The sequence below is a fragment of the Urocitellus parryii genome, chromosome 1 (genome assembly GCF_045843805.1).
Source record: "Urocitellus parryii isolate mUroPar1 chromosome 1, mUroPar1.hap1, whole genome shotgun sequence".
Classification (NCBI taxonomy): domain Eukaryota; kingdom Metazoa; phylum Chordata; class Mammalia; order Rodentia; family Sciuridae; genus Urocitellus; species Urocitellus parryii.
Window position 1 is genome coordinate 21,083,750 of NC_135531.1, and position 14,835 is coordinate 21,098,584.

At 37.3% G+C, this 14,835-nt stretch overlaps 1 protein-coding gene across 1 annotated transcript in view; it reads right to left on the bottom strand.

The window, feature by feature from the left end:
- Spef2 (sperm flagellar 2) overlaps positions 1-14,835 on the bottom strand; it is a 175,395-nt gene that overhangs the window by 135,654 nt on the left and 24,906 nt on the right. The window contains 7 exon segments of the mRNA XM_077795544.1: positions 5,315-5,501; positions 7,939-8,003; positions 9,533-9,673; position 11,629; positions 11,670-11,730; positions 11,733-11,827; positions 12,997-13,010. Of these exon segments, the coding sequence (XP_077651670.1) occupies positions 5,315-5,501; positions 7,939-8,003; positions 9,533-9,673; position 11,629; positions 11,670-11,730; positions 11,733-11,827; positions 12,997-13,010 (564 nt within the window).

The window sequence follows — 14,835 nt, forward strand, 5'->3', positions numbered from 1 at the left end:
AAAAGCAGACATTGTCCAGGAAATGAGCAGATCTGGTTAGTTCCCTGTGGGGGACATCTCCATATCTGTATAAAGAAAGGCTAAAATCTGAAAGAATGTTAAGACTGATAGGATATAGAGACAAGTTAAGTGGAAATAACTGACTTATCTCTGAAAATATGAGTGGTTATAATCTGAAATGGAAACTAGTTGTATTTATCTATTTTAGGATAGTATAAGGGGAGGGGCAGTAAAAAGAGTGGGAAAAAATTAAGCAGGAATCAGAGGTCCTGGATCTTGCATCCCGATTGTGTAGTTTTGGGGAAATAGCTCTGTTTTTGCAGGTCTGTTTCATGACAGGCAGCAATGAGAGGTTTGAAGATGGAAGATGTTCTCTCAGGCCACATCAAGCCCTCTCAATGTGTCTAAACAGAGACATCATGTGGAAAGAGGAGGTAATTTAGAAGTCAATGGGGACTTAGACAAACACCTAAACATTGGAGTTTTACGTTTAATGTTAACAATACAATGATTTATGATTCATCCAATCATTAAATGGCACTGTCTCACATGATCTCTACCATCAGAAAATTACAGGAACAATATTATGTATTTAATAGAACAAAAACGCAAATAAAAATGACATGATGGTAAATGATGAAGCCTGGATCTGGGCATTATTTAAAAACATGTAGATTTAAGTTCAAGAAATAAGTATATGATTTTTTTTTCTGTTGGTAAGAGAAATGGGGTAAATGACATCATGAGCAACTCATGTTAATAATTGTCTTCCTGCTCAGATCCAATACTGGTGGTGAGGCAGAATGTAAAAATGGTCACAAGTTCTTCCCTTCTGTTCATTCTCAGCCTTGCAGTATTTCCCTTCAGGCATCCCAACCAAAAAGTAGACTCTATTTCTCTACTCCTTAAATATGGAGTATGAATTGACCTGTGGATCATCAGCCCCCAAATCAAAACATAAAATGTAAGATTGAAAAAGAAAAGAAACATGAGGGGTCAGATTTCCTTCAGTCTCCCTTCAACTTCCACCAAGTCCATAGTCTTTGTCCACTAAAAAATGAGACATCTTTTGGGGGAAAACACCAGTCTTTTTAGCAGGACCTGACAGTTTTCATAAGTCAGTCAACTCTACCAACTGGCCAAAGACTTAGCAGCAAGCCCTGCTGATCCCAGGCCAAAGTGTTTACCACATTTGGGGGGTAGTTTTGATACATGAGGCACAGTCCCAACACAGATTTTTTTTTCTTAAATATAAACATATTTTATTATTTCAAGTGAAGTATAGGTGATGAGGCTATGTTTGCGTGGCAAGGCAATGTAACTGACAAGATTAGATCTGGTCATTTAGCCCCTAGGAAGAACATTGAGTTGGTCAGTTATACTTTGATGATTGCTAGATGATAACACATTATGGTTAAAGTAGGAAAAAGAGAAGGAAATTACTCTGGCTAAGTCAATTCTATGCATTATGAACCCTCATTATATAGAACCAGAAAGTGTGTTATACCCAAAAGCTGAGTGGAAAATATAAATATTTTATTCCATTGTACAAGGAGTTCTCATTTTAAAAACAGTCTGTTTCCCCAAATCTCAATGGAATTTAGGATATATTTTCTCATAGAAATTAAGATATAAGTTATTATTAGGAGCTCAGGATAGATTATAAATGTTCATTCAACCTAGAACATGGATGTTTGCCATGAACAAAATGGAAAAATCATAGAAGACTCACTTCAGTTTTAATTATATTTTCTATGTTTGGAGAGGATTTAAACAAATCTACAATCCAGAATAGTATCAACTTGATTGCCAGGCTCTCTGCTTCTCCCATGAGTTGGAACTAGAAGTTTACATAGGTCCACAGCCATTGCTTAATTCTTCAAAGAGGCCCATGCAGCTCTCATGGAGGAGTGGGCTACTGCAGGAAAGACCCAGCTAAATATTCAAGGAGCTTGAAGCTATGAAGTGAGGGAGGGTTCTGACATTCAAATGTCAGCTCCAAGAAAATATTGTAGGAAAGGTTCTTGGCAGACAGAGATGTCTGATTGGGGGCCAAGAATTAACCAAGAAACTAACCAAATGGCTCAGTGCTTTTATTTTTATTTTTTTCTTTTCTTTTCTTGTGTTCCCAGTCTGAAAGTCTTCATTCAAACACCTTGAAGTATTTTAAACCCAACCGAGTTAAAAACCAAATTCCCTAATCCCCTTTCAGACCTGGTCCTTTTCCCATATTTCCCTATCTCAGGTGATGATCCTATAAGAACCCTGTGTTGTAAGATAACAGGGCCAACCTAAGTCTCTTTTACTACTCCTAATACCTAATTCTTCCAGTAGTCATCTATCATATAACCTATGCATGGTTTAAAATCACCCCTTACTCCTTTCTGTACCCACTGGCACCCCTGACCTTGGTGACATTATCCTTTCCTACCATGCCTTCCTTCCCCTCCATTCCCCCTCATAACACTTATGCTCCAAAAAGCCAAAGTAAACTGTCTAACTAAATGTCATAATTTAACCCACAGAATTCCCCTTTTTGAGGGATCACTGGGAAAGATTACAACTCATGCTCAGGGCTCTGGCTGTCCTCACCAGCTACACTAAGATGAGGGCATATAAATTCCACAGGAGAACTGCGACAGCTGAGGAAGATATTTTGAGACATTTTTGATAGATTCATGAAAATGGAGCCAGAAGAAAAGCCTCCAGGACTGATGGGATTTATGTCTTCCTGTTGAAAAGCAGGGGTACCAGAAGGAAGTAGAGGAGGGCCTAGCCCTAATAAATATTTTCTCTTTGAAGATAGAGGACAGATAGACAAACAGGCCATGTGGCACATGAAAATAACCCACCCCACCATTGTGCACTCATGTCACTGGGTCAGTGGCACAGGGAAGCTGGGTACACTGCACTCCATGGACAGGAGACCATGAGAGCAGAGAACCCTTGCTGCAGGCCCCAGGCCCAGTTCTAGGAAGACAGCAGCTTTCCCAGTCATAGAGAAGCAGTAGCAGGAAATGGGGTTACCGTGAAGGAGGTACCCAGAACCCTGGGTCTTGTGTACCAGTTTGGAATCCCAAACTGATAAACAAAGCTCTAGCTTTAGTCTTCACATCTTCACAATCAATACTAACAGTATCCTAATGGGAAGTGTGGGAAGTAAGATAGATTTTATTCACCCCACTTTCCAGGTAAATATCAGGCCTAAATTTTAGGCTGAGAAAACCTTACCACCAACACGCAAGTGTTTTGTAACATCAATGTGTGTCCAACTTTCCATTGCTAAATGATAAAGCTTGAAATATGTAAGTTTAAAGAGATCTTTTCAATTATTTAATTTTCTTAATTTATAATTCTTCTAAATAAAAGAAAGATGATCAAGCTGAGTAAAAAATACGTGAACCTGAAGAAATAACCTTTTAACACAAAGAGATGTCCTAGAGTGACGCTTTTCATTTTTCACTGAGGAAGGAGTGGGACCCTTGAGTAGTTTATTTCCTCATATTTACACAGTGGCTTAATTTCCCTTTAGGGAATAGACCCCCTGAGCAGACTCATGTTGTTGGTGAACAGAAGAGGCAGCTTCAAATGGTTATCACATCTTAGACATGCACATTCATCCTGGATGCATTACCACTGATGCCACACCCTCCTCATCCCTGTTGCTCCTTATCTCAGCAAATGACAACTCCAACATCCAGGTGCACAAGCTAGAAATTTGGCTTTTTGTGTCACTAACACCCCTATGTCTATAAGCCGTTGAATTATATTGATTTTGCTTCTAAAACATCTCTTTTGAAGTCATTTCCCTTAATCCCCACTGTCATTACTCTAAATTCAGAGTGGGATGATCTGATCTGTTACTTGGATTACAGCAATAGCTACGGCTTGTTTTGCCCTCCTGCAATAATATTCTTCAAATTTAAGCCAGAATGATCTTTTAAAAGGCAAGTCTGACCTCATCACTCTTGTTCCTCTTTGCACTCAAATAGGAAATTGTAAAATCTCCTTTCTTCCTCTATGTTTTCATCATGATTTGGTCTCTGGTGACTCCTGCCACATGACTTGATTTTTAGTTAGCTAAAAGCACTGAGCCTGCCCTGATGCATGCCTGTAATCCCAGCAACTTGGGAGGCTGAGGCAGGAGAATCCCAAGTTCAAAGCCAGCCTCAGCAACTTAATGAGGCCCAAAGCAACTTAGTGAGACCCTGTCTCAAAATTAAAAATATAAAATAAAAAAGGCTGTGATCTGTCTCAATAGTTAAGTACCCTGGGCTCAATACCCAGTATCAAAAAAAAAAAAAAAAGAAAAAGAAAAAAATCAGAATAAAAGCACTGAGCCTTCCTTTCCACATAATCTTCTCTCCTTTGGAAACTCACTTCACCTTCCACCATCTTCATAACCCCTGGTAACCCCCTCACCTCCACCCCCACATCCATTCCCAACTTCAGTTAGTTAACTCCTAAGCCTTCTCCATGCTTCTGTTGTGGTTCTTCAGACACCACCCTCTGCACCAGGCTAGGTGGACCAGCCTGCTCTGGCTCTGGGTCACCTACCTCCCCCCCCCATCACCTTAGCGCTTTACCCTTGAATGTCCTTGCCAGTTTACAAATCCTCTCTACATAGTGAGGTGGGAGAAATCAGGTTTCTTGTTATTACTACTCTTCATGCTATCTCTGGGCCTCACAAAAGTCCCCAGAGCACCAGAGAGATAAAGGGAATGTGTGTTCCGTGTAAAAATTGCTCAGTGATTCTATTACTGTAACTGTATCAAAATCACCATGGGGACCCACACCCACAGTGTCTGATTCAGCTTGGTGGGGCCCAGTTATTTGTTTTACTAAAAACCCCTGGTGATGCTAATGCTGCAGGTCCAGGAACCACATTTTGAGAACCACTGGAGTAGACTAATGAACAAATTTTGAAGATGAACACCTCTTTTGCCAGAAGTTCTCTTTACTTCTAGAAGTAACAAGAGACCATGCGGATAGTATAGATTTTAGATCTTTTTTTCATCGGTGTTTCTTTATTGTGGTAAAACATACATAAGGTGAAATTTACCATCTCAACAATTTGTAAGTGTACAACTCAGTGGTATTAAATAAATTCACAATTTTGTGCAACCATCAACAGATTTTAGGTTCTTTAACAAACATGTAGGTTTTTTTCCCCCTAGGAATATTTGCTATTCTGATGTGAGGATAGACCAGTGACACTTGATGCAGACAATACATGTATAAGATACATATTTGTGTATATAGAAGATGAAAGTGTGTAAAGTTCCCAGCACCTTTAAGCATCTAAGTATCTTACCTCCTGTGCTTCATGGGCTATTAACTGGTCCATTAATAACCTCCGCCGTCTTTTCTCCCTTTGCTCCCGTGCAAAAGCATCTTCTTCTAAGCGCTTCTGGATTTTTTTAATGTAGTCATCATCCGAGTAAGTGTTTAACAAATCAGTAGTTATATGGTCTGCTGTATCTAAAGAAGTCTTGGATGCACTAAGGACAATAATTTTTATTTTAGATTTTAAAACAATGTGACTATACATCATTACTTGTGACTATGGAAGACCTCCAGAGAAGCTTCCTTGAGTTCTCTGTTAATTTATGAACACAAGCAGTGAAGCAAATATGAGATCCGCAGTGTGACACAGAGCTTATCACATATTTCATTTGCTCCCCCTGTTTCTGAATGCCATCTCTGTGAGGTCCTTCACATAGCCCTCTTTCTAGGCCCAACACTCTTTTGTTCTTTCACATTTTTTGATCTGCAGTCTACCTAGAGATTCTGAACTTCTCTTTTTCCTGCTGCCTCCTTGGCTTCTTTGTTCTTGCCTTTCCTGTTTGAAGTCAATAGCAGGTAGTCTGTTGATTAACCATATGTAAGGAAAGGCACACCTCTGTGACAACAGAACAAACACAGTGATGACAAGTCACTAGACTGTGCTTTTAAGTGTGGCTCCATGGACTGCCACTTTGTTCTGACCTTTGATGATGCAAGGCATTCTCTGAACTCCCAGGTGAATATCTGACTGCTTAGGACAGTGGCTCTTCTGTAAAGAAGGAATCTGCATTGTATACTTCTGTGGCCCTCCCTTTTTCTCAAAACAGTTTAAATTTTATTCAGAGGAGTAACATCCCCAGCCAGACTATATTTCCCAGTCTCCCATTTTGCTAAATATGCCATGTGACTGAATCGTAGCCAGTAAGCTGTAAGCAGAAATGTTATGGGGCATCTGGAATGCTTTCTAAAGGAGCTATTTCAGATAGGAGGTACTACGTTTTGTCTATCTTCCTTCCTGAGGGCCTACTGTCCAAAGACCCAAAAAGCTGTCTTGTATCACAAATGTGACAGGATAATGAAGAAAAAGTGAAGTAAGGAAGATTTTTTGGCCCTTGATGACGTTGGAGCTCCAGCACACATTCTGTAGTGCTCACCTAACAATTTCTGTTATATGAGAGAGAAGTAAACATTTCTCTAATTTAACCCTTGTTGTTTTTAGATTTCTAAAGGTAACTAATACAGACCTAGGGTAAGGCTGTGTTGCAAAGGCAATAGGAAATAGGGTAAATATTTGTAGCTGTATAGTTCAGAGATGATCTTGAAGACATTTAATAACAGACATGGCAAGGACACTAATCAATCAAAATAGATGCTGGAAGGGCTTGGAGGACACAGCTGTGCTTCATGTTAACTCTAATTGCAAAATTTCTTGAAGTTGAGGGGTCCTAGCAAAGAAGGTATGGGGAAAATGATTTACCAACAAGTAATATGTATTTCAGTATTTTGAGATGGGCATCATCTGTTTATCACCCTAGAGCATGTGACTGGTGAGATGAATAAAAGAGGATAAGTAGAGTTTTTCATGGACCAAAGTCAGGGTGGGTGTAATGGGGTTCTCTTGGCTAATGCACAGATGAATCAGTTTGGATTATGCTGCTTTTATATGTTAAGAAGGCCTATTGATGAATGATAGTGAGGATCAGATCAAGGCATCCAAAATTTCTGCAACCAAGTGTAGTGGCACATACCTGTAATCCCAGCCACTCAAAAGGCTGAGGCAGAAGGACGGCAAATTCAAAGTTAGCCTCAGCAACTTAGTGAGGCCCTCAGCAACTTAGTAAGGCCTGTCTCTAAATAAAATACAAAAAGGGCTGGGGATTTGGCTCAATGGTAAAGTGCCCCTGGGTTCAATCCCCAGTACAAAAAACAAAAACAAAAAAAGTTTAAGTATCTCCACTCTGCTTGACTTTCCTTCCACTCCTGACCTTTCCACTATTTCTTTCCCTTTTCCTTATTTCTCCTCATTTGACTTTGTATCTCCTTCCTTCAGAAATACTAATATGGAGCCGACATTGTAGTTTGTTTCTGTTTTATTTTTTAACAGAATTCTTTCATAGTCTAAAAAATATAAATGAATAGAGTTTGGATAGTTTTCATTTTAAAAGGCAGAAGAAAAACCAAATTGCTTCTAAAATATGTAGTCTCTAATGAATCATCATCAATGACCTTCAATAGGAAGCAAAGGGTTAACAGGATCTTTATCTTTAGGAAAATAAAATTTATTAAGGAGGTACTATTTTCCAAGAAGCCACCAAGCTGATGGTCCTTGTGACAGTCAGTCAACAAATCATTCAACAACTCTTTATTGCTGGTCCCTGTGCTAAATGCTAAGGATGCAACATGAAAAATCAAACTTGAGTTGAATGAAGGCTTTGCTGTGACACATTTCACTTAGTAGTATCTTGAAATAATTTTAGTGAATGTTTTAAAAAAAGTGTGTGAACTTAAACATGGTACATTTTTCTTTAATCTTCTTATAAAGATACTCCACAGTGAAAGATTCCTGGAATTGTTATACCAGATAAACTATTTCAAAACTATTTAAAGTTTATGGATACAGTTCTGTGATTATTAAAATAGCTCATAGCCCACCTTTCTTTTGCCTGGAGATCCTTTTTTATTAATGCTTCAAACTTCTTAATCTCATTGGCCACATCCTTTAAAGAAAAAAATCATCATTAGTTCTGTGCCCTAACTGGAACCATTGAAAATCTTTATTTACCATTTTCATTTAAGTTTATAAAGTGACATACTAATCAAGATTATCAGGAGCCAAGATATGAAAATTTGCATTCTAGAACATTTTTACAATTCCAATTTGTTATTTTTAGACTAGGTTAACAAAATAGGAAAACTGCCTAACCTGAATCATTTAGTTCACAATTCTAATAGTACACCAAAGGGCAGTGAATGAAAATGAAGACTATCAGAGTCAGGGCATGGATTTGAGAGATATAAATATTGCTCCAAAAATTGTTGACGTGGATGTCTTAATCAATGCAACCTTATTTATACTATTCATTCGTTCTCTGAAAATCAGCTTATCCTTGTGCATTACAAATCCTTATTAATAAACTTTGATCAACTCAGAGAAATATGAGAGTTAAATAGCAAAATGAGGTCAGCAAAAAGCCTCTGTCATGGTATTTTTTAGAATACAAGGACTTTGTTTTTTTTTTTTTTGTGGAAAATAGAAATGTGTTGGATTACTGGATTCAGGAATAATCGAGAGATCCATTAATTTCTGCTTTATCCGCACTGGTGAACATGAGTAAAACATGTCAACTTTCAGAGTTTAAGTTCTCTTATCTACAAAATGGGAAAATAACATTCTACTAAGAGAGTTATTTACAAATTAAAGATAATGTGAAATGCTAACCTACATCTTAAAATATAGTAGATGTACACTAAATGGTAGCTCTTTTTCTTCTTAGGTCACACAAGATTATATCAACAATTAAGAGTTACTATCAAATTGTAGTATTGATCTCCTATGAAATATAAACAGATTTTATCCTATTGTAATGATTGAAAGTTGATCTAGTAAAATACCACCAGTGTAGGAATCTTGAATTGAAATATACTGATAGCATAGGGATCCCAGTTAATATTCCTGGGATCCATAGCAAAATCGTGCTGCATCCTGAGGAAAAATGATATATAAGGTGTGTGTATCTTATAAGGTATGCTGCACCCATGGCAGTCATGACACATTCTGATCCCTTTTGTTAGCAACCACAGAATGCTTCTAAACAGGGGCTGGGTCTGTAGCTAAGTGGTAGAACACTTGCCTAGCACATTGAGGCACTGGGTTCCATCTTCAGCGCCACATAAAAACATAAATAAATAAGTAAAGTAAAGGTGTGTGTGTGCGTATGTGTGTGTGTGTGTGTGTGTGTGTGTGTGCGTGTGTGCGTGTATTGCTTCTGAACAAGGAGTCTAGACCAGTGCTGCCATTTAATAAGAATTTGCCAAGCCTGGCCAAAAGATACTTCTCTATAAAACCTACAAATAACAGTGTAAAATGGATTGTATATGCATAGACTAGAGAAATTTTGATTAAGAAGGGACAAGGCCAGAGGTAATTTGAAAAGCAAAAATTTCACAGTTCTCTAATACTTTAGGGAAAGATCTTTTTTTAAAAAAATATGATAAACACAACATAATAGTAAGGATCATCACTTACCTCTGCCTCTTTTTTCTTTTTCAGCATTTTTTGTGCCTCAAGTGCTTTCAAAGTACGATTGGATGTAGGTTTAGGAATCTGTATGATGGCTGCTTGGATTTTGGCCATTATTTCATTTTGTCGTCTTCTGCTTAAGCGCTGCTGAGTATCCCATATACATTAATTTAGTTTTTCAGTTTGTCAGAATAATAGGTAATGTAATACATGCACAGATAGACAGACATACAGTTTCTATATTGAAAATTTTAGAACTCAGCAATTGACCAATAGACTAGGTATCACAACTGTGTAGTTTGGAGGCAGTGGTCAATATGATTTACTTTGGAAATTATAAGGTTGAAACCGTTTTGAAGTCCCCAAATATAATCTGTCAAATATGTACATTTTCATCCCACATGATAATACTAAAGGATAATAAAGGTGGTGCAGATATGAATATTATATTGTTTCCCAAGTCCAGCTTCATGATCTGCACAATCCAGGAAAGTGAAAATTCCATCCCTGAATATGGTCTGTAGGAAAAACTCAGGCTAGGAATCAGACTCTATGAGGACTCCTGGGAAACCCAATAGAAATGACAGCTCCCCCAAAACCCAGTCACACCTGAACATGAATTAGAGGCTACTTCAGAAACTAAATAGACACCAAATTACATGTCATTATTGGATCATTTCATCAGTGTATAGTAATTATTTTAAGAAGAAAGGTGCAATTTAAAGTTTTAAAAGCCCCCAAATCTTTAAAATCAGATAAAATATTTTAAAAACAAATGATTTTAAGAGGCAACATATGAAACTTACCATGTCTTTACCACTAAAGAATATTAGAACCCATAAGACCATTAGTTTCTACATTCAAGAATCAAAAATATAATTTATCATTAAAAATATAAAAATTAAGGGCTGGGACTGTGGCTCAGTGGTTGAGCAAGTGCCTAGCATGTGTGAGCTACTGGGTTTAATTCTTATCACTGCATATAAATAAACAAAATAAAGGTCTATCAACAACTAAAAAAACAAAAAAAAAAAACTAAAAAAAAATTTTAAATGTAAAAATTGTAGATAATTTAAGTTTTTCTCATTTCACACTCTCAACTGTGAATTATTATTTAATTTAAATAAGTTTATCTCTTTTTCTTAAGGAAGTCATAGGTTCTCTCTTTTGACTTATTTGCTTCTTATGATCATTTTTAAGATAATTTATTTTAGAATATCATCATATTTCCTTTTTTCCAACTTTCTTTGGAAATTTTCTGCATTGCACTTGGCACTTTAAAGCTGGACTGGCTGGTCCTATATGAACTAGAGTCCAGCACTTTGTCCCAATTTAAGTAAGACTTTACAAGTGCCCTTCCTCCCAGGCATGTAATAGAAGCATAAGATCTTCTAGAGTTTGCCTCTCATCTTCCCCTTCTTCCCTACAGAGCTCACAACATTTAAGCTATATTAATTTCATATATCTTAAGCATAATAATTTAGAAAGTGATTTTATAATAGGGATAACTGTAATTCTTTGCCTCCAGTTTACATACTCCATACACTCAGCTACCTCAAATTCTCTTTAAAAGTCTTCAATGATTTGGCTCCTCATTATCCTCTCTTGTCTTTTAATATGCAAATCATTATAGATTTTCAAAGAAATGTGAGAAGTAGAGAGTTAGTCAAAGCAGAAAAACAAGTTGCTGGAAGGAGTTAAGAGATGCTTAAGATGGTTACAAAAGGAAGCAAGCAGAGAGCTGACCCACTAGAGGGAAAAGGGGAAGGGCTGGAGTGGAAAAAGGGGGAAATGTCTACTTTCACTCCCTCAGGGTTGACCAAGGTCATGAGCCTTTGATCATCTGGGAAACTAGTAGAAAACCTCCATTGCTAAAGCAATTGAAGGAACTTTCACCATGACAGAGACCAAGTTGTTCTGCCAAGCAGACAGAGAAAGCAGTTATTGTTCTCACTCCCCAGTGGACTTGATAGACTGCAAGAGTGAGGTTGAGGAGAAGGGGGAAAGGAGGGCAGGGCAAAGTCATGCATCAGTAAAATGCAATTTGTGTTATTTTACTGCTTATGCAATTGTACAATAGGCATAAATCTCAAATAGTATACTCTGCACTAATGAATTTCTGGAAAAATTATTCTATAAAAACTTTTCCATACTAAAATATCTTTGTTCTTCCTTGAGTTTTTGAAATCTTTCAAGGTTCTCAAATGCATTTGGGCAAGTTTTTCTTTCATTTGTGTATATTTTTCTTGAAACATGTCTGTAACCCGCATCAGATTGAGATTGATTTGACATGGTATTATGCTTTTATTTCTAAGTAAAGAAAGTATTTCAAAAGATTTTGTTATTAAAGAATAGAAAGTATATTGTCATTATAAGCATATATAAAATTTGTCTTCAGACTAAAATCTCTTTGAATTGCCCTTGTTGATAGTTAAATTGATTTACCATGTCAATCAATCAGATCTTTAACTGATCTAAGACTATAAAAAGTTATGATTTTAATAGCTCTTTACCAAAGAACCTCATATATGCTTTTATTTTTTTTTCTTTTTGGTATTGGGGATAGAACCCAGGGTCCTTTTTTTTTTTTTAACCCACTCAGCTATATTCTCCCATTCTTATACACTGTATACCCCCCCCTTTTTTTAAGACAAGGCCTCACTAAGTTGCTGAGGCTGACCTTGACCTCCTGATTTGGTGGCATTACAGGCATGCTCCATCATGTCTAGTTCATATATACTTCTATACTTAAATTTTTGCCTGAGTTTAATTTTCAGTGAATGGTATTTATATATTTAAAAATACATTTTCACAAAAATGATTTTATAAAACTAATTTCAAATTATAAGAGATAATATAAGAAGACAGATTCTTCCCCTTACTTAAGTAACTTCCTAGCAAATAATAAAGAAACATTAAAAACTTCCCAAACTTGAGTTTCAGTTTTAGCGCCCACTGGCTGCCTGATTAGATAAGTTAACCAACCCCTTTGTGCACCAGCTTCATCATTTGTAAAATGGGAATGAAAAAAGTACCTATTTCATACGGCTGTTGTGAAGCGAGAAAATGTACATAAAGCACTTGGAACAAGACTTGCACATCACTATGTACATTCATTACATTTTCGTCATTACTAATTTTATCTAATGGGCACATGCATCTCTGCCAACTGGCATCAAAGAGACAGCTCTACTTCTTGCCTAAGCTCATTTCTCCTCTACACAAACCACTGATGGTCTATTCCTCTTTTCTTCCCCAGAGGACCTCTTTCCATTTGGTCCTTGTCCATCTCTGGCCACTGACTCCTTTTGTCAATGGGCAAGTTGGCCCAGTTTCTATATCCATTAAATATAATCTCACACTTGCCTTGAGCTACCATTTTTATTTTCCCATTTCCTGTACTTCTACATTTCTTGAAAGAATAATCCATGCTCTCTTCTTCCTCATCTCCAGCTTCTTCCTCAAATGACTGCAATCTATACCTCTCCATGGAAATATTTTTCTGTCCTTAAAATGTAAAGTATAAAAGGGTTGTGGACTTTCCCTTGTTGTTTACTTGTGTCTGGTATGAATATCTGTTTAATGAACAAATGATTGACTTTGTGTTATGGTTTAGATATAAGTTGCCCCCCAAAACGCTTATGTGTAAGACAATGCAAGGAAGTTCAGAGGTGATAGGATTGGGTTATGAGAGCCTTAACCTAATCCCAGCATTAGTCCACTGATACAGATTAACTGGGCAGTAAGTACTGCAGGTAAGGTGTGGTTGGAGGAAGTAGGTCACTGGGGGCATGCCTTTCGGGTTTATATTTTGTTCCTAGTGAGCAAAGGTCTCTCTCTTCTTCCTTGTTGCCATGTCCTGAGCTGCTGTCCTCTGCCATGCCCTTTGCCATGATATTCTGCCTCACCTCAGACACAAATATGGAGCTGACCATCTAGGGACTGAGACCTATGAAACCATGAGCCCCAGATACACTTCCTCTTCTGTGTTGTTCTTAACAGATCCTTTGGCCACAGTGATGAAAAAGCTGAGTAAAACACTCTGGAAGTCAACCCTGACAAACATTGAGCTTAATGGGCTCTTGTTTGTCCTCGTCTATAGCAATTCTTCCAACACTTGTGCCAACTGCTCTAAGTTTATTGTATATTATCTTTTTGAAGCTACACAAAAGCCGAATGCTAAAGCAGGTAGAGAGAATCATCCTTGTTTTTACAGTTGGGAAATTGAAGTTAGTGTTTTTCAGGGAGTGGCTTAATGTGAACAAGCTTGAAGTAAGCAAAGGAGGAAGGATATAATCCTGAATTATTTGGTTTAAGCCTCATTTAATTTCTAGTTCATCCATGAGTTCATTTTGCAGCAGTATAAGGATGTCCATTTAAAATGTAAGATAGAAAATGGAGGTGGCCATCATATCTATTATGTCATTTTTGCTTCATAAATTAAATTTTAAAATTTAATTATCTCCACATATATTTAGTGCTTTGCATCAGTGCAACACTCACCATTAATCCAGAGGCTTGGAAAGGTAATGGACTTTACTCACCATAAGGAAATAGCATAGGAACTGGAGAGAATTGTCAACTAAAAAGTTGTATCAATTTATTAAAACACAATTAGGGAATTTTCCAATGTCAAAATTTGAGAATTTTCCAATACACTGTTCTAGAGTGTATTCCTTGAATCTGAGGTATTAAAAACCTTGTGGTCATATAAGCAGATAAAGAACAGTTAGCCAACAATAACAGCATTGGGAACTTAACACCCACAGTGAGAATTACCTGTGCCCCCGAAGTTTCAAAGGAAGGATCTTTGTGTAATGGGAAGCTGAACAGAAGAGATGGGACAGGGAAGTTCAGAGGGAAAAGAGATGGAAAAGGTGACTTTGGGTGGAAGGGAAAGAGGAGCAGGAATACCCAAGTCATTCAAGAATACTCTGTCAATCAGCATAGAAGAAGTAAAAACTTTATGTGGAGGATGGTGAAGAAATAAAGTTAGAAACATTGGTTGACAATAGCACCAAAGAGACAGCTCTTTGATGAATTATTTTGAAGGCCAGTCTAAATTAGAGTTAGGATATATGTAAAATTGAAAATTTCTGAGCCAAGGAAGAACCCAGTGAGACTAGAATTTAGGGGAGATTCATCTAGCAGTGGATTAGCCTCTGGCAGAAAGCCTGAAGCTCAGGAAATATGTTAGTAGACAGCTGCAATAGCTAAAAGGAGATCTGAGTGGTGTAAGAGGGGGAGAAGTGGAAGAGAAGAGCAGGCGCAAGAAGGGAACAGGAAGAGAATTTGATAAACTAGTAGCA